Genomic DNA, 27146 nt, shown 5'->3' with positions numbered 1-27146 from the left:
AAACAACAGTAAATCGCAATGCCCAAGCGAAACCCTAAGCCCCAAATCACTTCACTATGATTTTGCAGATTTACATATTGGTAAACTATAAATTGGAACGGAAATCAACAACAACAAATGGGAAGATAAATATAACTCAGGTACGACCTTTACTCTGATGTTGTTATTCACTTACTTCCTCTTCTTATATTTGAGTCTGCGCTGCGATTTCACTTCTGTCTGTTACGAATGTTGCGTTGTGTTCGGTGAGTGAGGTGAAGTTTTTTGCAGAGGACGTTGTGCTGAGTGCAGGGTATTGGGTGAGGTTGTGTGTTGTTTTACGTTTTCGTTGTGCGTGCGAGTTTATTGTTGCCGGTTTTGTGAGATTGATTTGAGTGAGGTAAGGTTGATGTGAGGGTTGTGGTTCTGCGTCGAAGATAGTTGAAGGTTATGGTGTATGAAAGTTTGCTTGGTGGGAGTTGAGGGTATGGTGTTTGAGAGTGAAGGAGTTTGATTCGGCAGAAGTGTTTTGCAGGGGTTAGAGCGGTTTTTCTTGGTTTGTTTGAGAGGTCATTTTGTGGCCGCCCCCTTTCTCTCTTGCTGAACTGTGTCTTTTATAAGTAAACTGAAAGGAGTTTTAGGGGGAAAATTTTGAATTAGACCCTTGCTTGCTAAGTTTCTTGATGCCAATTTCTGATATGATGTTCTTTCACCTTTTTTATGCAGGTCCTTGCTATGGCTATTTTGGTGAAAGCCTTGGCTTATTGTGCAGCTTGTCTTGGAGCAAAAAGTGGATGCAGAGCATTTGGAGTGTAGTTTGGATAGTGATAGAGCAAAAAACACGGCATGAGGTGTGGCAGAGAGAAAATGCAGCGTGGGAGAGAGGACAAGGATTTCATGTTATTTTTTGTACTATTTTCTTTGTAAAATGAGCTGAAATATTGTTAAATGGGCTGAAGGAAAAAAGAGTAATTGGGCCCAATTCTTAAACAAAAAACTCTCTTTTTGTTATATTTTGTGTATATATTTGATAAAAAGAATAAATAAATAATAATAATATTAAATGATAATAATAATACTAATAAAAAATAAATAATGAAATAAAAACTTAAAATAAATTTAAAATAAAAATAATATTAAAACTAAAAGATTAATCTAAATTAAAGCTAAATTTAAAAATAAAATACATTAAAACTTAAATTATTCTAAACTAATGAGATATTAAAGCTAAAATAAATCTAGACTAAAAATGATATTAAAATAAAAACTAGAAACTAAAACGATATAAAAACATAACTAAATCTAAAACAAATTTAAACTAAAAAATCTAAATTGAACCTAAACCATTTTTTTTATTATCCTAAAAAATTTAAGTATGCAAAAAATGCGAATGAATGCTACAACAGTCTAATTTTCCTAAGATGTGCAACGATGCCATAATTTGCATGCAGATGGAATGCAATATAATTATATGAAAAAGACTAGGTCAAAAATTGGGGTGCGACAGTCGTATATTGCATCTAACCTTTGACTTGGTTCGTCTCCTATGATCTCTTCAACTGGACCCGTATCTTCAGGGAGTTCGAAACTCGTACGTATTTCCAATTCTGATATTCCTTCTTTGGTTAGGACTGTATCTATCTTTGTATTTGATAGTTCGGCTTCGAGAGCCGTTTTTCTTTTGTTCTCGGCCACATAGGCCGAAATCTTTTCGAAGAACGCAGACTCAGACATGATTAATGTCATCGTCCCAGCCCGTTGGCCGTACTGCTGGATAATTCTCCGATGGTGCTGGATCTGGTGGACCATCCATGATCTCCCTATCCCATTGGAATCCATTTGGGTGTAAAGTCAAATAGTACATTGCATTTTTGTTTGGGGTATACATCTCTTCAGCAGCATGACAAGGGCCTATGTTTGCCAAGTTCCTGTTGAAGTTGTTTTTGTTCACCTGGTTGACCTCAGCCATGTAATAACTCTGATCACCTTCGATATTCTCCACTATACCATCTTCTCTCCAAATTGTCACCCTCTGATGCATGGTTGAGGGTACAGCCGCTACTCCATGAATCCATTCCCTACCAAGCAAAAGGTTGTAGTTTGCCTTTGCTGGTATAACCATGAACATGGTTGGCCTGGTAACTGAGCCTACTGTCAAATTGACTTGAACAACTCCCAGAGTTTGTCCTATTTTGCCTTCGTAGTTAGATAAAACCATGTTATGTGGCCTTATATCCGTATCGAACATACCAATTCTTTTTAGCATGTATTGAGGCATTAGGTTCACTGCTGCTCCCCCATCAACTAGGACTTTATTTATGCTCACGTTCTCAATCTTAGCCCTGATATAGAGTGGCTTCAAATGATTTCGCATACCCTCATCAGGCCTTTCGAAGAAAGCATTCTGTTCTTCTATTGCACCGTTATTCAGCACATAGTAACACACGGGTCTGTGTTTTGCCATTTCTTCGATATCAGCCTTTTCACAGTCTTCTACTTCAGTTTCCTGATTAAACTCGTGAGGGAGTACCGAGACAACATTGCAATTCAAGTTTATAGATGACACTCCATCAGAGTCAAATTCATTTGTCATTCTATCCTCTTCTTTCCAAGAATTTGAACGCATCTTGTCTTCTTCATCCAAGAGTTTTTCAGCTTCGAATAGTCTGCGTTCCACCGGAGGTTTGTTCGACTTTGCCCCCTGGTATGGGACTTGGTTGCTACTAGAGTCTCCAGCTTCTCTTGGCCTGTATTCCTTCTGAGCCTTTTTTATTCTCTGATGCCTTCTCCACTGGGACCGAGACATAGGATTTTTCCCTTTATAATTCTCCAACCGATACACCTCTCGATTTGATCTTTGAAATTGTTTCCTATATGCCATTGTAGTTCTACCACCTTGGTCCCAACTTCGCCATTTGTTGGTTCTTGCATCAGCTTGTACCCACCTATCCCTGGGTGCATTTGCAGGGACTTTGAACGTCACCCTTCGAGTCCTAGGATGTGGGCTATCGGGCCTCTTTGTTGGAGTCCAAATGTCGAAACCGTACAGGTTGGGACGCAACCCCTGAGTTTCTTGACTCATGTAGCAATACACACGTTCGAATGATCGTGCTAGCATTTCGTCATAGACTGCCCCACATCTTGGGCAGAGAGCAACTTCAGTGTTTTCTTTGTGGCATCTGACCAAAAATCCTACCAAGCTTTCCTCCATCTTTGGGTACAGTTGTAGTAGGGGATTTGGCTCTCTTCCTGGGTGTTCCCACCTTTCGCGTCGAACCCTTTCGAAGTTGGCTTCGGCCCTTCGATTCAGCATGATCGAACACCTTGGACACATCCATTGCTTACCACCATTTCTCTCGTGGCAATTCCAGAGATATTCTTTGAGGCTTTCAGTTCTTGGAGGAACTTCGATGCCCCCATTTTTCCTCGTCAGCCATGTCTCTAGTTCGCCAAATTCAGACGCTGTTCGTCTAGCGCTAACCATGTTAACCGCTGCTGGAGGAACTTCAGAGATCTGGATTTTCTGGAGTTTCATCCTGAGGTCTTCAGTGGCCTCGCTGTTTTCTTCCTTCGAGGCTTCAGTTATTTCTGCCTTGGAAGATTCTTCAACATCAGTATTGAAGATTATGTCACTATTTGGGCTTTCAGTAGCCTGCTTTCCATTGAACATTGCTTTAGTCTCCACAACCTCGATTTCAGAAACCTCCACCATGTTGATATCTTCTACCTCGCAGAGGCTGGCGTCAGCAATGTTTAGGGGATTGGTATCGACCCTCATATGACTCTTGGTCTTGTCAGCAAACTTCAATCTTCCATCATTGAGAGCATTTTGAATTAGATCCCTGAAAAGAAAACATTGAGAAGTTTTATGGCCTAAAAACCCATGATATTTACAAAAACCTCTTTTCTTCCGTTGTTCCAACGGAGGAATTTTTGAATTTGGAGGTAGTATCATTTGGCCATCTTTTACCAATAAATCAAATATTTCATCACACTTGGTAATGTCGAATGTATAAGTTTTCTTAGGGAACCTATCATTCTTATCGTTTTCTACTGGATTTTTTCCATTGGCAGGATTTAGCAGTTTGCAAGCATAAGGTGGCGCTTCTTTCAATTCAGCCAAGTCTATTTCGACTTCTTCAGGGCTATATGAGTCATCGAAAGACTCATTCTCAGCATCCTTGGCTTCGACGTATGCCACTCTTTCTTTCTTATAACTTTTATTTGCCCTAGCTTTTTCTGCCTTCAGGCGTTCGACTTGTCGAACCCTATCTGCTAATTGGGCCATGTCCCTAAGGTATTGGGTATCTAGTTTCTTTCTTATTGAATAATCTAGACCACCTGCAGCCATTTCAACAAGTTCATGCTCTGGAACTGTTGTAAAACACCTTGATTTCAACAGACGGAACCTATTTAAATAATCATCAATTGTTTCTGTGAATTTTCTTTTAACACTGGCCAATTCTTTCAAACTTATCTTAGTTTGGCCCATGTAGAATTGCTCATGGAAAAGTCTTACCAAGTATGCCCATGCATCTATCGAATTTGGTGGCAAAGTAGTAAACCAAATGAAGGCATTTTTTGTCAGTGAACTACGGAAATATTTGATCCTTAAATCCTCGTTTCCTGCTAAGTCTCCTGCTTCCGTCAAATATCTAGCAATATGTTCCACCGTTGATTCGTTCGTTTCGCCTGAAAATTTTGTAAATTTGGGTACCTTAGTGCCCCTAGGCAATTCTGTTTGCATGATATAATCTGATATAGGGGATGTATAGTTTGGACGTCTAAGTCCAGTACTAAGGCCATTGTTGGCCATAACCCTTTCTATCATGGCAGTTAAGTTATTTTCTGTAGCCAGATTTTCTCTTCTGACTCTTTGAACAATCTCATCTGGGTGTTCGTTCCTACCCACAATCCTTAATCTGGGTTGCTCCTCCTCCGTTTCTTGTCGGACGGGGAGAGTTCTTTGATTTGAAGCTTCTAAGTTAATTATTGGAGTTCCTTCGAACACCTCTGTTCTTCGTGAGGGGCCTACATCCCTAGTAGCCGTCCTAGATGATGGAACTATGTCTTGTACACGTTCTAAAATGGGCCTCTCTTCTTGATTCGAAGGCTGTTTGTCTTTCCTTTTAGGTGGCGTTACTCCCATGAATTCTGCCATTCGATTCATCTGAGATGATATCTTTTGGAAAGTCTCCATGTTTTCTCTATTCGTAGTAGTAACATTTGCCATTAGTGGGCTTAAAACTGAAGTCAATTCTCTGGCCAAAACCCCTACCATATCATGGTTGCTTGCATCCATTTCTTGTCGAAATGCTGCTTGGTTATTTGTGGTAAAGTGAGGCATCTGGGTAGAGAAACCAGTGTTATGTGCACTTCGACCCACTGAACTAACATTTGGTGAAAATGTCGCATTGTTAGTTGGGGCATATATATGTCCTGCCCCTCGTACGCCTGTTCCATATGGGTATGGCATTCCGTATGGATTATTTGGTCTCCATTCGAAAGCGGAGTTCGTGCCTTGACCAAATAAATTGTTTGCAGCATTTGTCGAGGCAAACAATACGTCCTCTGCGCTTGTGGATGAGGGTGCGGTTGTCGACACTGAAACTGGAACAGTCCCTGAGGGTGCTGTATTATTTTCAGGCATAGTCTGGGAATTATCTGCAGGTCTCGATCCATTTGGACCCGTTGCATCTCGTGTTTCTTGAGTAGAAGTCGAATTTGCCGCTCCTGATCCTGAACCGTGTGGGGGATCTTGATTACCCCCTGCACTGGCCGTAACGACCATTTTCCTGTTGTACCTTCGTTTGGGAATCGGTTGTGCACTGTTCTTTAATTTACCGTTCCTAAGGTTCATACAAGATCTTGATATTGTCTAGACAAAAATAAAGCAATTGATTAAAACAATCTGCTTGACACGGTCCCACTGGGCGTGCCAATTTGTTTACGGTGATTTCCGGTAAACAACCGCTAGTCTTCCAAACTATAATAAATATGATTTGGTTACTTGCAGGATCGACTAGATTGATCCTAGGACACATAGTCAAGAAGATTGTTATCAATGTTTGTTCGAACCATATTCATTATTTGTCTTCTTCAATAAGCGTTGTTCGATTAACAGAACAAATAGTCTTGACAATCACTTTGTTACATATAAATGTGACTTCAACGAAGTGACATGACATAAAAAAATTAAAAGGACAATTGAAACGTAAAGAATCTTAAACTGCAGAAATATAAAAGACTTTGAAAGTAAATAGCATGAAAGTAATTCGAAAGTAAATGACGTTAAAGTAAAGATGCAGAAACGTAAATGGCAAGAAGTAAACGAAATGCAGTAATTCTGAAAGATAAAAACAAAAAGATAATACACATGTATTAAAATGGTGGTGTCATACGTACATTTTCTCAGCGAACTCTTTCTCTTAACGCTTGATACTTGAGTAAATATGTGAGTGATTTGTACAAAATGAACACACAGAATCCTAACACTAAGACTCCTATTTATACTAGTTTCGACCTTAACGGTCCTATACTAATCTGCTGCCACGTTTCTCATCAGAACTTCCAGCGAAGCCATCTGTTGTTGAACGGTTACGAAACCGTCTTCGAATTTCAAATCTTCCCGCCTGAGTCCATCTTCGACGCGTGGCAGTGTATTAAACAAACACTACTAAAAAACACGCTAAGTAGTAATACTTGAATACATATTCTATGAATTTTGTCTAAGTCCCGAAGACATATGCTTTCATTAATCTTTCAGCGTTCACTTATCTTCATCGAACTTAGAAGTCTTTATTTTTTGAAGCATGACCATCAGTAGCCATTCTTTTACTTTTTAAGGGATGGCCATCAGTAACCATCTTTCCTTCGATTCTCAACTCCTTCGAAGGACAAACAACATAAAACGAAATCTTCAGCTAACAACATGCTAACGACCCTAGCATCTTCGACACAAGCATGTGAACAACCTTCGACTTCATGCTTAACCCTGTCGAACCAAGAAGCTACCCTTCGGCCATACTAGAGTTGGATCCAATATCTCACAGGATCATAATCACTAATCGGTCGCCTTAATATGAGTATGTACAAATAATGGGCTTAATGTGATTGCGCCTGGATGAAAAATAACATAAATATAGGATGAGTAAATAAGGCCTAAGCACAATAACATGATGCAAATTGGTTTGTATAGGAGGGAGACTTATGACCGTAAAAAGTAGAACGTGTTGTTACGATATCCTTAGTTTTCGAGTTAGTACCTATCAAGACAATAAAAAACAATGCAAAATTTTATAGCCCGAAATAACATCTGAACACCACAATTTTTCTTATTATTTTGCTTGAGGACAAGCAAAGGTTCTAGTGTCGGAGAGTTTGATTACACTGAAACGCATCGCATACTTGACTCGATTTGTACATGTTTTATCGTAGATTATTTATTGTTTATTTCCCTTGTTATGCTAGAGTTTTGTCTGCTTTTCAGGTATTTGATATATGAGAGGCTTGCGCGAAGAAACAAAATGAATTGTACGGAAAATAGAGAAAAATGATTAATTTGAATTCAAGGCGTTCGGCATGACGTTCGCTATGGAGAAAGCCAAAAGGCGAATGACGTGTCCCACCCACTAACAATAAGAAAGACCAATTTTTCCCCATTTTGGGAAGATGGCGTTCGTCATAGGGGGTGGCGTTCGCCATCCTTTGATTTTTCCAGGAAGTTAGAAAATGGGCTTTGGCTTGGTCTCCACCCCCTCCATTCTTCCCTACCTTCTCTCACACGAAGTCAGTAACCACCAAGTTACATTTTATGGTTTCTAAGCATTATAAATAGTAGGAACATCTCACTTTTCAATCCATCCAAACTTAGTATAACTTAGGCATGATTTACATTCCAAAAGCTTTAGTTCTTCACATCGAAGAGTGTACGCATTGTCGTCGTTGTTGTTGTCGAGTTTGGAGCACATTTACTTTGAAGTTATTTATCTTCCGCATTTACATTCCGTTGAAGTTTATTTCTGCCATTTACATTCCATGAAGTTTATTTTCATTGTACCAGATTTAAGTCTCCGATTGAAGCATGTGCTTAATTTATTTTGTATTATTTAATTTTTACTTGCTTTGTCTATTTATCTTGCACGTTTATCTTCCCTGTTTTTTTTTCTTTCACTTAATTTACTTTCATCGCATATTCTTTATTTTAATTTATCACACTCTTAATATGTTTAATTCCGCATTTCAATAAAAAGCCTTTACTTTTACCGTAATCATGTCCAACTAATTTCTTAGTGCTAGAATGCGAGGAGTGTCGATTCGACGGTACTCTTTATGTTGTTTCTTTAGGATTACAATTGAGAGTTGTTTTGCTCTTAACACAATTTTTTTGAACTTAATTTGATCGGTTACTACGAAAATAGAACCGTGAACATGTCAGGTAAGATTGAAAATCGTCTGATACTAAAGACTAAAATTGGTTTATTTTTGGTTAATAAATACTGTGAAAGCACTTTAGTAATTAATTTGGAAAACTTAATATTTCTAGAAAGTGATTTTGAAACTATTAGCGGACGCATTTATAGGTTTAAGATCCGGTTATCCGAGCAAATGTCAGGAACCCTTTTAAGTTAAACCTTCCAATCAAAACCACTTTTCAACTGGGTAAAAGGTTTAATTTCTTAAAAAAAGATTTACTAGTTTAACACAAATGCGACTGTGGAACGTGACAACCACGGTAAACATTAGGGAGTAAAATTCGGTTCCGAATACACGAGAGCGACGGTTCCTATTCAATTAATTCTTTTTCAAGGTAGAAAATATTGTCGTGTAAGTAATCCTAATTAGAAATAACAAGAGTGTTGTTGTTCGATGAAAGCCACATTTTAGTATTATTTCCCTGAATTTATTCAAAGTTGTTATTTTATTTTGTTTTGGTTATTCCAGACCTTCTAACGATAGTCTTATATAAATATCGTAACAATAGAAAAGGATAGATTAAGCATTAGGTCTCTGTGGATTCGACAACCTTTTATATTACTATGATACACTCCATATACTTGCAGATACACGTGGTCACAAACCTAACCATCCTTACGTCATCATCACTTTTAACAGGTTCCTCTTCCTTATCACTTGATTCGGTCCCTTCACTTAGATCAAACAATGAGGCTCGACAACTTTGACATTGATGTCCTTCACATTATGCTCAACATATAAATGCCATTCAATATTGTTTCTAATAGCATAACTCGTTACATCTACATCTCAATCATCCATGTTAACTTCAAAAAAGAAACCATCTATACTTCAAGTTTGCTTCAAACCATAAACTCATTTCTTTCGTAACCCCAGTCAAGAACCAATTTCAACACCTCTGAGACACCCCCATTTTTCAATATTTTGATCATATACTTCCTCCATGGAAGAATGAGTCTCAACAGAGAGCTCAATTGGTTGAAACTAATACACAATAATTAGATGACTTGATTGTGAATTAAAAGATGAGAAAATTTGAATGATTGAGATTGAGAGCTTTGAGGTTGCTAAAACCCCGCAAACAATGCAACCAAAAGGATGAGAAAAATCCCTTGAAAATTTTGATTCTTTTTAAATACCCATCTTTCATGACACATTGCATATATCAAGGATAATTTTGTGTACACAAAGTTAGTGAGGATTTTCCTTTTAAAAATCACGACACTTTTGTAACAATTTCACAAAATTCTATATTTGAACAATTCGTCACCTTACATAAAATGTTGAGTTTAACCGGCTGAGAAGAATCATTTTCACCAGTAGTATCTAACCTATTAGACCGTCTAATATACACGACACTTTTGTAACAATTTCACAAAATTAGATATCAGAACAATTTGTCACCTTACATAAAAGGTTGAGTTTAACCGGCCAAGAAGAAACATTTTCACCAATAGTATCCGACCCATTAGACCACCTAGTCTAATACGGAATCAGTTCTAACATCAAGTGATTCGAGTCTCCATCCGATCACAGTTGCAGGACATTGAACCGTAATCCTTTTTACCTAGTGCAGTGCCAATCAACACTGAATCAGTCAGGGCCGGCCCAAGGGCCAAGCTGCTAAAGCTAGGGCTTTAGGCCTCAAAAGTTTGGACTTAAAAAAAGGCCTCAATTTTTTTTATTTAGATATAAAAATATATAATAATATTTGAATTACATATACTATTGTAGTTGAATTGTTAATATATAGGCCTATTTTCTTATTGGTATTTAGTTCAACTCTTAACAACCACAAAATTAATATTTTGAAATACATTTTTAAAGACCTCACTTTAAAATTTGCTTTAGGCTTCTAAACGGGTTGGGCCGGCCCTGGAATCAGTTGACAATGTTGGTTAGTTAAAATCAAAATTTTATCCTTAATACATTCATAAATTTACTTTTAACGTTTAATTTGTTATATTCTCTTTTTCTGCCATTAAATTTAATGTACTTAAATTAAATTCACCTGTAAATTTGTAAAAAGAAAAATCTTTAGTGGATTTAAAAATATTACCTTAATGCACTTTAAAAACGAGCTTTATTAAAAAAATTATGAAGAGAAATAGCTTAATTATAATCTTATATATCTTATATATAAAATATGTTTTTTTTATAAACATATGTGATTTAATAATTTTGCCTCCAAAATTGAAGGTAACTTCATAATTTTATAATTTATTATATATTTATTTATTTATTTATTTAATATCATATTATTTAAGTAACTACCATCATGCACTAGCTTTTAATAACAAACTATTAATCTTATATCTAAAAATTATTAAGTGACTTAACAATATTGCATTCATAATTTCATAATTTATCATATTTATTTATTTAATATTATATTATTTTACTAGCTACCATCCTGCACTAACTTTTAATAACAAACTATTAATTATTATTACTATTTACATTACACTTTAAATAATGTTAATTTATAAGTATTTTGAATTCTATTTTTTTTTCTTAAACCAATAACAACTTTTAATCTTATTTTACTTTTCTAAATATTACTATATTTTACCCTTTAATATTTTTCCTTGTTTTTAAAATTATATAAAAAATGTAAATCATTAAATTTACTTTTTCATATAAAAAATCAATAAATATAAATTAAAATTAGAGTTAAAAAGTAGTGCACTGTCATGTAAAATAGTTTTACACTGTCATCCAATAGAGAGCCATCAATCTGACATGTCATTAAAGTTTTTTTTTTTTAAATAAAAAAATGTTTTAATTAAGAGTTTAAAGGTAGTGCACTGTCAGTGTAAAATATTTTACACGGTCACTGCATCACAATCCTATAATTTATATATAATTTAAAGATAAAATCAAACTTTTAAAAAAAATTAACGGTTATGATTTCACTGACAGTGTAAAACTGCTTTACACTGTCCGTGTATTTCCATTAAATTTTTTAATTAAATACATGGTGGTGATTATTTTACACATTTTTCTCTTAAAAATATGAGATTAATTATTATGCACTGTCAGTGTAAAAAATTGTACACAGTCAGTGCATCTCAACCATTCACAAATATTATTTTATAAATAACTAAAATTAAAATTAAATTTTAATAAGCATTTAATGGTCACGATTCACTGACGGTGTAACATACCAATTAAATTCTAAAAATATATTTATACTAACATTTTATTGTTTAAAACACTAATATGTAACAATAAAATTCTAATAAATTTTATCGTGCATTGCCCGCGGTAACGTCTAGTTTATTTAATATAACAAAAAAAAATTCTCTAAAAAAAAGGGTTAAATAAGTTTTTAGTCCCTATGAATATTGTACTTTTCACTTTTAGTTCTTACAAAAAATTTTGTCGAATTTTGGTCCTCATAAAATTTTCCGTCACGAATTTTGGTCCCTCCCGTTAGATTGCTCTAACGGAGGCTTATGTGGCATGCCACATGTCTCGCCACGTCAGGCAAAGACAGAATTAAAGAAAAAGAGACGGATTGCGGGGATTTAAACCCCACTTTAAATAACTGAAAAAAAATGATAATTTCTCACAAACAATTAATCAAATATTTAGTCCTTCTAAAGTTTTCCTTCAAACACTGCCACGTGAAAGACAACTTGGAAAAATTATGAAAGATTCCTTAGATTGCGGGGGTTACAAACCTCTTTAAAATTTTATTCCAACAAGGCAAAGTTCTTAGAGACATTTCATCAAACACCTTAGATGCACGGTTCAAAATTGTAACATTGTTCCCAATCAGAGTTGTTTCACCAACAACATTCTTCCCAATCACAGGATTGTATGCTATTAGACTAAAGACCAACTATTATACCAGATTTTTACTAATTGAACTATGGGGCATATGAGCGCGGCTTTGGCCTAGCAACTCGGCAAGAAATTGAAGAAAGCTCCAAGATTTTGTCATTGACAATATGTGTGTTTTGATGGTGCTGGCATTTGAATTGTTGATGAAGTGAAAGTATTACGGCTTGGACGAGCTCAATTCCATGCACCTGTAGAAACATTGGTCTCAACAAATATGAATAGTTGCGCTTTGTCTTTCTCACGATGGTCATTTTCCTTTACAATGGCATATTTCCCACAAATAGGACCTTCATTGAATGGTTAAACCAGAGCTTGTTTTGGTTTCTTTTACCATTGATTGAAAATGTCTTCATTGAATTTGTATTGTTCATTAAGAAACCTGCATCATTCTTCAATCCAGGAACGAAATTAACCAAAAAAGATACATGCACATATGTTCATCACAGTGTATCATTATTCAATTTAAATAATTTTCCATCGGAAGCTACTAAGAGTACTAGATTGAAATGATATTCTGTACCAATTCACAGTAGAATTCATATCACCATATTGAAATGATATTCTATACCATTCCAAAATCTTCTTCAAAATATCATCTATAGTCTTTAAGAATCACTCTTAAAAAAATACATAAACTTTTACTGCAAGCTCATGAAGAGCAACATCCAGATTTCTTCACAGCTGACACATCATCTCGAGATCCAACATCAATTGTCTGTCCTTTTGGTAGTGGTGCTGGATCATCACCGATCTCAAGGGCTTTCTTGCTCACAACACGGTAGATATGTGTCAGCACTTCAGTGAAGGAATTCTCAATGTTCAACGACTCGAGCATAGACGTTTCCATGAAAAACGTATGCTCTCTTTCAGTGATGCAAATCTGCTCTGTTACCAACAAGCATCATGAAAATGTTGGCGTCCGTGTGGTCTCTCAGTTCCTTCAACCATCTCTCCACATTCTCAAATGTAACATGGCGTGTAACATCATAGACTAGTAATGCATCAACAGCTCCTCTAATTTTTTGGTGAAACTATGTACACATTCTACAGAGGAAAATATCGCAAAGAAAACAACATAGAGAGATAACTATTTGACTGACTGAATTATACAATGATACCAAAGCTTTACATGCAAGAAAATATTTTGTGCAGAGGTGCAAATTTGAAGAAAATAATTAGTGGAATTGAGATAAAAGTCATAAAGAGGTTGAAATTAAATTATTATAGATTGATCGTGAAAGTGGTGTAGACATTCGTGAAAAAAAAAGGTGAAGCAAGTGATGTAGTTCATGATGTTGGAACAGACTATGTTAGTATAAAAATATCAATAACAGTATTCGTAGTCTATAATTGAAATTAACAAAGAAAGTATTTGCTTACAGTATGGTGTTAAGAATTGTTAAATTTTAAAGTGATTTAAGGGAGGTTTCTAACCCCTGCAATATAACACATTTTTTTACAGTCCAACGCAATGTTGACTTTTAATGACGTGACATGCAACGTGGCATGTCATGTCAGCTTCCGTTAGATCAAATAGACGGTAGGGACTAAAGTTGTTGACAAAAAAATTTAAGAGGACCAATCTTTGAAGAAAATTTTTTTAGGGACTAAAATTGAATGTTGGGATATTTACGAGGACCCCAAACATATTTAACCCTAAAAAAAACAAATATAACAAAAAAAAAACTAAACAATAAATACGTATTTTTTTATTGACTGATTGAAAAGATAAATAAGGAATCACTTTTATATTTAAATATATATAACGCACCACACAATTTAGAAACAGTTCATAACTTCATATACGTCTTCTGCTAGGGTTTCATATTCCTCCGTCACCCCGTTCCCAATCCCACTCGAAAATCTCCCTCTCCGTCTCAATGAAGCCAGGTTTCATCTGATTCCGATTCATCTTCTTCTTCTCTTCGTTCACAGCAATCTCTCTTCCCTAATTCGTTTACCAATTATAATGAATCCAATCTTCATCGTTCACAACCTTCGCGTTTTCGGTCCCGGCTTGAATCCCTTTGCACCTTATTGTTTGGCCAATCACTCCCGCCAGCCTCGTTAATTCTCTTCCTCCAGTAACCCTTACGCTTCTGTTTTCAAAGCCCTTTGATTTCTTCCTGAAAAGCATGTAAATTCGGAGTCTTTTTCAAATTCAGTGCTTGTTTTTAGGGTTTCGGTTTTGACATCTGACTGTATAAGAATCTAAAACTCGTTGGGAAACTACGGTTTAGGTGTTTTTTCTTTCTTTCTTTTTTCAATTTGGATTGTTTTGATTATCGTAATTGCTGTGGTTGCGTTGATTGTTGAGAGAGACATGCTTGAAGAGCGGCCGATTTCGTTGAGACAAAGTCCTTCGAGGAGGAGGTTGTTGAGACCTGGGGTTGATACTGATGATAGGGGTTGGACCTCACTTCATGTTTACGCACGGAAAGGTGATATCAAACTGGTAAGACTTGTTTTTCTCTTGAAGTTTTTAATTAGCACATTTTTTAATGCAATTTAACTGTATTTAATTAGTAACTTTTTTTTGATATAATTACATGATTGAATATGAATGTTTTAATGTAAGGGTAAGTTCAACTTTGTGCTAAACAAATTAAAGCACGCCCTTTACTTAGGTTTGTTTGGCTACCTATTTTGTTGGTTAATTGAATTTGAATTACATGTGCATGTTGTGAAGAAGTTGGATTTGGTGGGATCTCTTAGTGATCGGAGGATTTCGTTTTCTATTATCACCCACCTTTGTTTTGTAGATTAAGGGTCGCTTTTTAACATTTTGTTACAATTTCTTTTAATTTGTCACTCCTTTTTATTAATGCTCCAAGTAAAAAACGACCTTGATTGGTGGAAATTATAAAGTTTTATTAACAAATACCCAAATCCTAGTCCCAATCCACCCAGAAGCTCACTGATTATCAGCTCTCTAACAGCGAATCTGATTAATGTACCAGATATAGGCTGCTTTAAAATGAGATTTTTTGCTAATAGTATTGAGTTAACTCTTTTATCCTTTTTCAAAAGGGTAGGTGAAGATTTAATTCACTAAGGCTTTGTTTGCGAGTTTGGAGGGGAGGGGAGGGCTTTGAAAAATAGGAAGGATTGAATGAAAAGAATAGAAAAATTTTGGTTGGGAGGGTTTTGGAGGGATTAGACAAATTATTCAAATATAATTTTTGTTGTTATAGAATTTCAAAAATTAAAAATACATTAATGATAAACATTATTTTCTCATTCTCAACCAAATCTGTTTTTCGAAGAATGTTAAAAATTTCTCTATATTTTTTAAAAAATATATCATTTTCGAAGCCCTCCCTTTCCCTTCACTCCAAACTCCCAAACAAAGCCCAAGGGTTTTTATGTTTTAATGTAATATCATTAAGAGAAAATATTAGTTGTGGCATTTTCTTGGTTAATAAATATGGGACTTAGGTGTGTAGCATTAGCATAGATCTCACTTTTTATCCAATAATCCAGCACTACGAAATGAGGTACAATTATGAATTCTAAAAAAACTTAGGGGATCTGCTCAGGGGAAATGTAGACGAATCTAATGCAAAGGTAAGGTTGTTTCTATGTTGGATTTGAGTATGGCAAACTATGTGCCAAATAGTTAGGGCATGGCAGTATTACAATGAATGTGAAAAACAGTTGTACAGTGTACTATATGCAGGGAAAATGACTTATGATTGAAGTCACTGAGTAGTGAAACATTGGAAGGAACCATCAATAGCTTATTAATGGTGGACGGCTATTAAGAGAGGTGGGGCTTGCTATTATGCCAAACATTGTGTAAAGCAGTTCTAGATGGTGCTATATAGGGCCAAGTAACAATAGATTGAAAGCCATTGAGTATAGCGAAGCATTGAGAGGGCTTGTAGGGTTGTTGAAATCCCGAGTCGACTTGCTGAATCAGATGAGCGAGCGTTTTTTTCATGCCTGAGCAAACTGACTTGTCCATAAAATTGTTGGAGAAGAGGATCGGCGGTTGCTACCTTTCTTAATTGTGGGAACAGTGCGTTCCGATTCTGAACAGTTCTGAACGAGCGAGAGAAATGACCGCATTATTAGAGCTGGGTTGGGTTTCATGCCCTGTTTTGCCCAACAAACTATATATTTGTAAAACCTGTGTTTATGCATGGGAAACATGCAACTAAATGACACCCAATGTTTTATCTTTGGAATTATGAAACACATGCCTGCTTTGTTAAAAATGCACTGATCCACTTTTTTCACTATTTGATCGAATCATTGAAGCAAGACCATTGTTACATAGTTTTGAAATCACTTGCAGACCCACTAAATCCTTTATTGAGAACCGCCATGAGACTTTCATTCCCTCAATCTCAATTACGTGCCAACCTTTTTCCCATCTATTCCTCTCATGCTAACCCCCCAACCCCTCTCTTTCATTTGTGCTAACATTATATCAAGTCTTCTCTTTTGAATCTTACTCTTTATGTTGAGTTATTTGTCATGATTATGAGTTTGTTATGATTTTAAATGTTACGATCATATGATTTAGTATCACGATCCTTAGTTATAATCCTCAGTTTTGGTAGAATATTACGATTCTCTGAGTGACTATCTATTACTTTCCTCCTGATCCTAATCCGAGTTACGTGTTTTACAATATCGAGTAGATTCATGGTCAGTAGTTATGACTAATATGTAAACGGTGAGTGGGGCTTGGTGAATTTGTAAAAGTGGCAAGTATTCTCCTGACTAGAAATGCGACTGATTTTGTTTGATCTGTAGTATATACATTTGTTTAGTATCAGGTTGTCCAAGTCAAAGCCACTACTTGCCAAGCAGTTCATCTTTAGATTACGATATGGTGTAGATGGAAGATTATGATTTACAACATGTTTCTTTGATGTATTTGTTGTTGCAATTATTTAGGAAGTTACATAGTCTTTTTCAAATGGACATAACATTTTTTTCTAGTATAAAAGCTCTATAGGGCCCTTATAGAACGTGCGTGCCATGGTTGGGGCAATGTTAATTGATGAGGTTGGTGCTCTTATGACTAGTTGGCAAAGTGACTTGCCCCGAATTAACCAATGCATTTGGGGGCTGAAACTTTGCACTGGTCACCCTTTACGCCTTCATTGCTGTCATTACAAAATATTTAAAACTTTTGCCACTAATTTCTGTAGTGCTTGAATATATTTCCTTTTATAGTTGATGATTCATGAACTGTTTGATTGTTTATGATTCATTGTTCCTTTAAGAATACAAATTTATCTTATTTCGAGCCGAAAGGGAGCATCTGCTTATAGTTTTTATGTACAGGTAAAAAAGCTTCTCAACCAAGGAATGGATGTTAATGTGACTGCATGGGGCCCTAAATCTAAAGGTGTGACCCCTCTCCACCTTGCTGCCGAAGGTGGTCACCTTGGAGTGATGGATGAACTGCTTGAGCGTGGTGCCAATATTGATGCTAGAACTAAGGGTGCTTGTGGCTGTAAGATTTTATGCTTCCCCCTGTAGTGTAGATTTCAATTCTAACATATCTGTTACATTCAAAATTTGAATTTTCATATTCATGATTTTGTTTTCCTTAAACCAGGGACACCGCTCCACATTGCAGCAAAAGAGAGGAATAGGGATGCTGTGAAATTCTTGGTAGAGAATGGAGCATTCTTGCCTCCAGATATGAACGATAGCAGATTTAATCCTCCCCTTCATTACTGCCCAGGACTTGAATGGGCCTACGAGGAAATGAAGCGACTCCGACTCCGACAGGAAGAATTTTCTCCAGGGGAGACATCTTGCAGCTCTGAAGGTTAATTTGCTTTCCAGTGATCCGGTTGATGTTTGGTTCATCCCTGTGAATAAATATAGAACTGATATAAACAACTTACTATGCATGAGTTGCATTAAGTATGGGGGATGTGTTACTATTTTAGCGTAAGATTGTTTGTGTTACGTCTTTTATTCATCGTGTCTGCACACAATATGCTTTTTTTTCTTCTGTTACCAGCCATGGAAGTACCATTATTATGGAGTGTTATCTTGCTTAGAACAATGTCACAGTCCTTCAATATTAAGCTGTGTTTGGTTTTGAGAAATTACTTTGACAGAAACTTTTCTGATTTCAGTTTTTCTGTTGTGATATTTGTAATCCTTAAAACAAGCCAAATCTTTTACCAAGATAAAATGGAAAGTAACATATTTTTAGGTTAGGAATTCTAGTATGCGTCTATCACAGTTTAATTTGGAAAAGGTTTGAACATTATATCGTCTAATACATGCAAAAGCCTTAATACAAAAACTTTTACTTTGAAATGTTTAATATGTGCCATAAGCAAGCATCATTCAAAATGTGTTGAAGTACATTAGCCCAAGGTTTTTGCAATAAATTTCTAGGTCTATGTAGCATGTAAGTGCGGGACTTGTGATTCAGGGCCATTAATTGATTTTTAGTTGCTCCTTCTCAAATTATAAGAGGTTTTGGACATTTTACATGAATTAAGAAATAGTTTATGAAAAAGTAAAATGATATATATTGAAAGTTTCAAAAATTAACTGCACATATTTCAAGAGAATATTTTTCCAAATAATATTAGCAGTTGCCTTAAAAAAATATTACAAATATAGTTTTCAAAGTATAAAAAATACTAGTAAAACATTCAGTCACAAGGAATTTTTTTAAAAAACATAAAAATAACAACAGTTAACACCTCTCCGGTCTAGACATGTCGAACATGATTTCTATAGTATATAAGTAAGGAGGTGTCAGAGGCCCCTCTAGATAAGAGTCTATAAGTGGAGGGACACCATCATGTGCAGCAGGATCTTTCTCCTGGTCTACGTGAGCAGGGAGGCGTGCCCCTGGGATGAGGATCTTGTGATAGGTGATTCCTAGAACTCGATGCTTTTCCGTCATGAGGCCTAGGGACGGTTTCTCACCTAGCTCTAGTATGCTCATTTTGAAGAGCCCTTTCGCGATGAACAAATGCATTTAGAATTTCACGACCGAGTCTAATTCTGTTGTTGTTTGCAGCCATTCTCTTGAAAAAACGAGAAAAAGACACCACATTGCAATTCAGGTTATTTTTCGAATATGCATCTCCGAAAATTAAAAAGGACTGCATTAGGAGACATATCTCCGAAAAAGCTTGTGTATCAATGGCACAAACAATTACCTCCATTTTCCCTAACAACTCAAAATGCAACCAAATTACATTGCATATATGTAAGAGCTACCTATTTCTAATTCTAATACTACCTAATGCATTAAAAGTAAACAATTTTAATTTTAAAAATGGTAAGTCCGAAGATGCATATATGAAAACTAAAATATTTTTTAATTTTCGCCAAGAGTTAGAAAGAACCTCTGAGGGTGGAAAAAATGAAAAGTGATAAGTACACATAGAGTGGACAAACTCCAAAATTAATGCAAAGATAGTTTTAAAACAAAGACATTAAACATAGATAAATTTCTTAGGAATTAAATATACATAGATTTATTGACATGAGGAGTGCTAGCAACACTCTCTTTTGAACACTCTCTCAAACACTTATTTTTTTATTGGTTGATATATGTGTTGACCCCTCACTTTGAAAATAGATCCCAAATATAGTAGTAGGACCCACACATGTTTCAACCAATAAGAGAGGAAGTGGTTGAGAGACTGTTCAAAAGACATTTACTTTTATTTAACACGAAAAAATTCTATATATTTTTGTTTGTAAATAAGGCTATAGGTGTACAATTTTGTTTGGACAAATTTATTACTACAATCATTTTTATAATACCCATAAATTTGGTTAAAAGTCTTACTAATAGAGATACAAATTTAAATTGACTTACTTAAGCTAAAGATAGTTTGTTTCTTATATAAAAGAGAGCATGTAACCTATTTTAAATAAATTATGAAAAGAAAATTTCTTTACCCACCTTCTTATGGGGTCACCTCCAGCGAAATCCTCCATTGACTCCTGCTTTGGAGATGCATTTCCAAAGTAATTTTTTTTTATAGATTTTTTTAGACTTCGGAAATGCATTTTCGAAAACACCAAAAAATTAGTGTTTTCGGAGATGCATTTCCGAAATGCATGAAAATTAAAAAAATACGTTGTTTTTTACAATCAGGTAATATTTCGGAAGTTCATTTCCGAAAATAAATCTGCATATACAATTTTCCCTCCTTCACTATTTCATCATTTTTCTCCAAAACTCCTCCAAACCCTCTCCAAAACTCAATCAATCTCAATCCATTTTTCGTCTCAAAATCAAGTTTCAAACCGTTGATCACGTTAAAGGGAGCATAGAAAGCTACAATTTGAGGTAAACATCTCTCATTTCATCCCCTATTTCACTACATTGATTGAAGAAATTTGTGCTGAAAACTGCGATGGTTCGGAAGTACATTTCCAAAATAAGTTACCTAACAAATTTCGGAAATGTACTTCCAAAATAAGCCCTGACAGTAAAAAAAAAAACAGGTTTTGGCCAATTTTGCTAATTTTTGCATATGTTAGGTATGGTGCATCCAGACAACATTATCGACGATGACGTAGTAGTTCCGGAAGTTGTCAACGTTAATAACGATCCGGTTATCGACGTTAAATCTATGATCAATGTGGTTGATGTACGACAACAATTTACAAATGATCGAAGCTTCGGTAGTCGTGAACAATTGCTTGATTGAGTTCGTAACGAAGCTAGTAAACTTGGATTTGGAATTGTTATTTTAAGGTCCGACAATGGAAATAGTAGACGGAAAGCTTTTGTCGTTTTGAATTGCGAGCGGGGTGGGAGTTATGTACAAACAAACCGGGTGTTAAAACACGAAGACACGGGATCGAGAAAGTGTGAGTGTCCGTTTAAGTTGCGCGTGACTCGGAGGGTTGATGATTTGTGGCGTTTAAGCGTCATTTGTGGAATTCATAATCATGCCTTGGATGCCAAGTTACACGGGAATCCAATGGCGTGTCGTTTGTCCCGCGAAGAGAAGAATGTGATTTCGGATTTAACGATAGTCAAAGTGGCGCCTCGCAACATACTTGCCGATTTGAAGCGGAAAAAACCGGATAGCGTTTCAAATATCAAGCAAGTTTACAATGAACGACACAATATTAAAGTCTTAAAAATGGGCTCTCGTTCGGAAATGCAACAACTTTTGAAACTATTAGGAGATAACCAATATGTGTCAAGCTTCTGAACGTCCGAGGACAAAGTTACGGTGCGTGACATTTTTTGGACTCATCCCGAAAGTATCAAATTGTTCAACACATTTCCAACCGTTCTTGTGATGGATTCGACGTACAAGACCAACAAGTATAGGCTTCCTCTTCTAGAGATTGTCGGTGTGACCTCGACGGACAAGACATATTCGGCCGGGTTTGCTTTTTTGGAGTGTGAAAAAGAAGATAACTTTACACGGGCTTTGGGAATATGCAAGTATTTGTTGGTTGATCAAAAGGTTATGCCAAATGTCATTGTTACCGACCGGGACAATGCTTTGATGAATGCGGTCGATACCGTCTTCCCGACATCGACCGCATTACTTTGCCGGTATCACATAACTTGAATGTGAAAAGTAAGCTCAAACCCGCGGTTGGAACAAAAGATAGGCCGGATGAAAACGGTAAAGTTATCAAAGCCGGTGTTGTGGTGGATAGGATTATGGCCGCATGGAGGGAGATTTTAGATGCACACTACGAAGAGGTGTATACCGAGAAATTGGTACACTTTAGGTCTTTGTGCGTTTCCATTAAGATTTTTTGTCATTATGTCGAATCCACCATCCTTGACAAAGTAAAGGAAAAAGTTGTTTGTGCTTGGACGGATCGAGTAAGACATCTTGGTTGCACCACGACTAACCGAGTTGAATCCGCACATGCGGTCTTGAAGAGGTGGTTGGGTGATAGCAAGGGAGATTTGTGTCGGGGATGGGACACCGTGAACCAAATGCTCCAAAATCAACACAATGAAATTCAAACATCGTTCGGTCGGAGCAAGACGGTTATGCAACATCGGTTTAAGGGCCAAATTCTATTCTCCCAATTGATTTACAACATATCCCGTTCGGGTTTGAATTTTATGTTTCATGAAGCGAAGCGAGCGGAGATAACGGGTCCGGATATTTCTAAATGTGGGTGCACCATTAGAAAGACATACGGCCTTCCATGTGCTTGTATACTTTCAAAAAAAATGAAGTTGAACTCACCGATACGCATGGATGAGGTAATCGACCATTGGAAGAAGCATCGTTTTGATGATTTTGACCCGCCGAAAGAAAATGATTCCAAAATCACCATCTCCGACGAGTTGGAAGTGATAATGGATAAGTTTGCTAAAGCGGATGACACAATGAAAATGCACATAAAAGAACAATTACGAAAAATTGCATTTCCGGAGACCACCGATTTGAAACTGCCATCTCAACCGGTTAAAACGAAAGGTGCACCGAAAAAGTCCAAAAATACACAAGAAGACACATCAACAAAACGATCTCCTTCCTACTTTGAACATGTTGATGCATTGTTCCCAGATTCACCGACACCAAAGTCCAAGTGTAGTGGTAACAAAAGAGACCGTATTTCGAAGCCACCTTGCACACCGCCGATCAAAAAATACCCATTATATACATTGATGAGACGCCACTTTTTATGCACAAATATATCGATATCATAGTTGATGTTGGAGGCGACGATAATTGTGGATATTGGGCTGTTGCGGGTTTGCTCGGTAAAGGGGAAGAAAATCACACTTTAATTCGACGGGAACTTCTTTCGGAGTTGACTTTGCATCGGGACATCTACGCCCGACTATATGAAAATCAAGAAAACTTTGAGAAACTTCATGATTCACTTGTTCCATCACTTACCGGTATCGCTCCGATTTCGAAGTGGATGTCATTCCCCGATATGGGCCATCTAATAGCAAGTGCATATGATCGGGTGTGTGTCGATTTGACGAGATTTGGACTATGTGAGAATTCTTTCCACTTCATAGTTAACCGCCATTGGACGTGTCGAGCCGCATCATATGCATCGGGTATCTAAGATCGCGTCACTTCGTGCAAGTTTTTTTGAAACCAGGGTGCCCTATACCGGCTACTTCTTGTCAATGGACGACACATCATTCAAATGAGGCGGAGACTTGGCCGGATCCTTTCGTTTCAAGAATGGCGGAGTTTGAAGAAATGATGAGCCAAGAGCGTGATAAAAATAGAGAGCGGTCGAAGAACATACCTATTTTAGATTTAGGCGCCACCGATTGGTTCGGCGAATTTTAGTTTTTACCGGGCCGTTTTTTGTTTGTAATGACCGGTGCGTGTCCTTTTTGTATGTATTGTCCTTTACCATGTAAAATCGGACCGATTCAATACATATATAATATAAGTATGTTTTATGTTGTCATTGCCTATTTTATGCCTATTTTGTATGCTTTTGGTATTGTTAACACAAAACAGAATGCAATGCACAAAATGCAAAATTCACCTCTGTTTCTGCATAATTCGGAAATGAACTTCCGAAATATACATGTTTTCAGACCAATTTCGGAATTCATTTCCGAAACTTCCACTGAATGCAGGATAAGGTTTGTTGGGCCATTATTATTCCAATAAGTATATAAATACAACACACTCTTCTTCATCCTCTTCACACCACAAAACACAAATGACACAAACCTACCCCCACCTAGCATTCGTCTACTTCACCAGTGGCTACCCGATTCCGTTCCAATTCCGCTTCTCGCGCGACACTCTGTTTGCGGACTTGATAACGTCGCTCAACACGTTATTGCAATATCAGGAAAATCGAAAGGTTGTCAAGCTCGAGTACCGCTCGCCATTGCTTAACGACGACGAAGACGTTGAGTTCACACCTTTTGAGATCAAGAACGACGAAGATTTAGCGGTTTTGTGGACAACTTTTGACCGATTTTCTTCGAAGGGTCCGATCGAGTTGGATGCGAAACTTCAAAGATCGGGGGCCGACGTTATCAAAATGTTGACTCATCCTCACCTACCCGTGTTTAACAATATGTAACTTTAATCTTATGTAACGTGATCGATGTAATCTTCATCTGTTAAATAAATCGAATCATTGTTGTTTGTTATTTTTCTTCTGTCCAGACCTTATTTCGGAAGTACATTTCCGAATTCTTCCAAGGGGGGGGGGGGAGTGAATTCGGAGATGCACTTCCGAATTCACCTATTTTCTGGAAAAAAAACATTATTTCGGATGTACATTTCCGAAATCAGTTTTTTTCATAAAAAAACACGTTTTCGGAAATACATTTCCGAAACCACTTTTTTTTTTTTTCAAAAAAAACACATTTTTAAAAATGCATTTCCGAAACATGAAATATTTTGGAGATTTCACCAGGAATGACCAAGGCGCTTGACTAAGCTTTTCATGCCAAACTCTTAAAATTCACTTGAAACCATTCAGAAGGTTGTTGCATGAACACCTGTTCTTCTATAATACCATTCAAGAAGTCACTTCATTATGCCTCATACATTTATGTGTGATGACTCTCTCACAATCCAGTTCTTTATGCAAGTATCTGCCATATTGAGTTTGATAAACACTTAGTCAGAGAACAAGTTGTGTTCAATACTATGAATATCAAGCATGTTACTACCTCTGCAATGATCACATACACACTCACCAAGCCATTAGACACTTCTGCATTTCAAGATGTAAGGATAAGTCTAAAGTAATTTATTCAAATCCACCTTAATCTTATGGGGAATAATAGAAATAAAAAGTTAAATCGACTTTATTTTAAAGTTTGTTAAAATAGAGTAAATATAACATTCTTTTTATTTTTTTCCAAATATAAGACATTTTAAAAACTTTTTCTTGTCCCTCAATGTAAGACTTTAAAAAGTACACACACATTAATTATTTTTTACAAAATATCCATATTACTTTATCAATAAAAAATAAAAAAAATATTATTTATCTCTTATGATATCAATAATTATAAAATAGTAAGTTTATAAAAGTTACACATTTTTTAACAAACTTATTAATACAATCACTTTCTTAATACCCATAAACTTTGTTAAAAAGTTTTATAATAAATGATAAATTGAATATAAGTATGTCTTTCGCAAAAAAATTAGGGTGGCAAACAAACATGTCCGCTCCGTTTAGATTCATTCTGCAAAAACCTGTAAGAAAACGAGGGAGGTGGGGTGAAGCGGATACTTTTGAAGGCACGAGACTAAAATCTTGATCCACCCTGAAAAAATAAAGGTGGGGCGAAGAGTGCTTGTAGGCACTGCACTTTTTAATCTAAAAATTTGCAAAATTTTATGTTAATTTCTATTAAATATGTAATTCTTTGTGATAAGCATACTTGTAATATGCAAGATTCGACAATAGTCAAAGTCGAAGACAGTCAAATATAGTTTGTAATAGTTGAATCTGCTTGTATTCGACAAAGAGTCAAATACAAGTTGAAGCACTGATAGTAGTGGGTATTCAACAGAGAGTCGAATACAACTTGTTGATGACAGTTAGTTACTCAGTTAGTTAGATATTGTGTGATGTGCAAGCAGTCTCAATATAAATAAGGAGACACCATAAGTTTGTAAAAAGAAGAAATAACGTGAAGTATTTAAATACAGGGAGAAACTCTATAGAATTAATCCATCTTCTTCTTCACTTTCTCTCAATTCTATTCTTTTCTATCATTACCTCAAAATATTTTTCTCTTCAAATCATTGTGTTCGGAATCGTCTTTCAACCAAGGTGTGGTTGAATCACTCGAGTGAAGAGTGAAAAATGAGAATCTTGAATCAATCTTGAATCAATCGTCTTCCAACATCTAGTATTTAGAGCATTGACTGCGATTCTTGAGAAGCATATAACAATGACTTCTCATCCAAATGGGCCTTTTCTATCAAATCTTCCCATCTTAAACAGAAATAATTATGATAATTGGTGTAAATAGATTAATATTGTCTTTTGCTATCAAAATGTTTGGGATCTTGTGAAGAATTAAGTAACACCAATTATAAAAAATGCAATAGAAAAACAAAAGACTGCATATAAAGATTTGAAGAAGAAATATTATAAATGTATCTTTATAATACATCAATGTGTTCATCCAAACAACTTTGAGAAATTTGGTGATGTAGGCTCATAGAAGGAAGCATGGGACATCCTGGAGAAATCATTTGAAGGCATTGAGAAGGTGAAAGAGGTAAGGTTACAAACTCACAAAAGAACATATGAGTTACTTCAGATGGAAGAATGTGAAATAGTGGCTGATTTTTTCACTAGGGTAACAAGACTAGTGAGTCAAATCAAGATATGTGGAGAAGCCTTGACACAAGATCGATAATTGCAAAGATCTTGAGGTCACTGTTTCCGAAATTCAATCATGTGGTAGTAGCTATACAAGAATCAAAGGACCTGTCAAGCATGACAAAAGAAGAGCTTCAAGGGATGCTTGAATCTCATGAATAAAGAATGATTGAAAAATCTGCAAGCAAGACAAAAGGTGATGTTGCTCTGTAGACACAATCAACAAAAGAAAAGAAAGGCAAAGGAAGTTGGAACGAAAAATAAAGGTAGAAATGAATACAACAATTCAAATGGTAGAAGTCACCAATAATAAGTAAATCTGTCAAACTAGAGACAATCCACAAACCAAAGTAATCATAGAGTTGGTGTTGCAGGTAGAGGAAGAGGTTGTGGAAGAAAACCTGATAAGAGTCATACCAGTGTTTCAATTGTCAGAAATATGGTCACTATGCTAGTGATTACCTAGAAAATAAAAGAAATAATCGAGAAAGTGATAAAAGACTTGCAAGTCACGACGAAGATGAAGAAGTGTTGTTAATGGTCATAATGAAAGA

At 36.0% G+C, this 27146-nt stretch overlaps 1 protein-coding gene and 1 pseudogene across 1 annotated transcript; one reads left to right on the top strand and one right to left on the bottom strand.

The window, feature by feature from the left end:
* Positions 1-12952: 12952 nt before the first annotated feature.
* Positions 12953-14440, bottom strand: LOC131649852 (ras-related protein RABA1f-like; annotated as a pseudogene).
* On the top strand, positions 14072-18383 carry LOC131651868 (phytochrome-interacting ankyrin-repeat protein 1-like). Its single transcript, XM_058921591.1, has 3 exons — positions 14072-14758; positions 17605-17776; positions 17882-18383. Exons 1-3 carry the CDS (start codon positions 14627-14629, stop codon positions 18100-18102), a joined length of 525 nt encoding a protein of 174 aa, XP_058777574.1. The 5' UTR covers positions 14072-14626; the 3' UTR covers positions 18103-18383.
* The last annotated feature ends 8763 nt before the right edge of the window (positions 18384-27146 follow it).

This window comes from Vicia villosa, linkage group LG2 (genome assembly GCF_029867415.1).
Source record: "Vicia villosa cultivar HV-30 ecotype Madison, WI linkage group LG2, Vvil1.0, whole genome shotgun sequence".
NCBI classification, from domain to species: domain Eukaryota; kingdom Viridiplantae; phylum Streptophyta; class Magnoliopsida; order Fabales; family Fabaceae; genus Vicia; species Vicia villosa.
The sequence above is the reverse complement of the archived record's forward strand: the minus strand, read 5'-3'. Positions and strand labels throughout refer to the sequence as shown.

Excerpts from the sequence above, each read along its gene's own strand:
- LOC131651868 (XM_058921591.1), top strand. The coding sequence starts at position 14,627 with ATGCTTGAAGAGCGGCCGATTTCGTTGAGACAAAGTCCTTCGAGGAGG. Across the intron at positions 14,759-17,604 it reads GGAAAGGTGATATCAAACTG|GTAAAAAAGCTTCTCAACCA; the intron begins GTAAGACTTGTT and ends TTTTATGTACAG. Across the intron at positions 17,777-17,881 it reads AACTAAGGGTGCTTGTGGCT|GGACACCGCTCCACATTGCA; the intron begins GTAAGATTTTAT and ends TCCTTAAACCAG.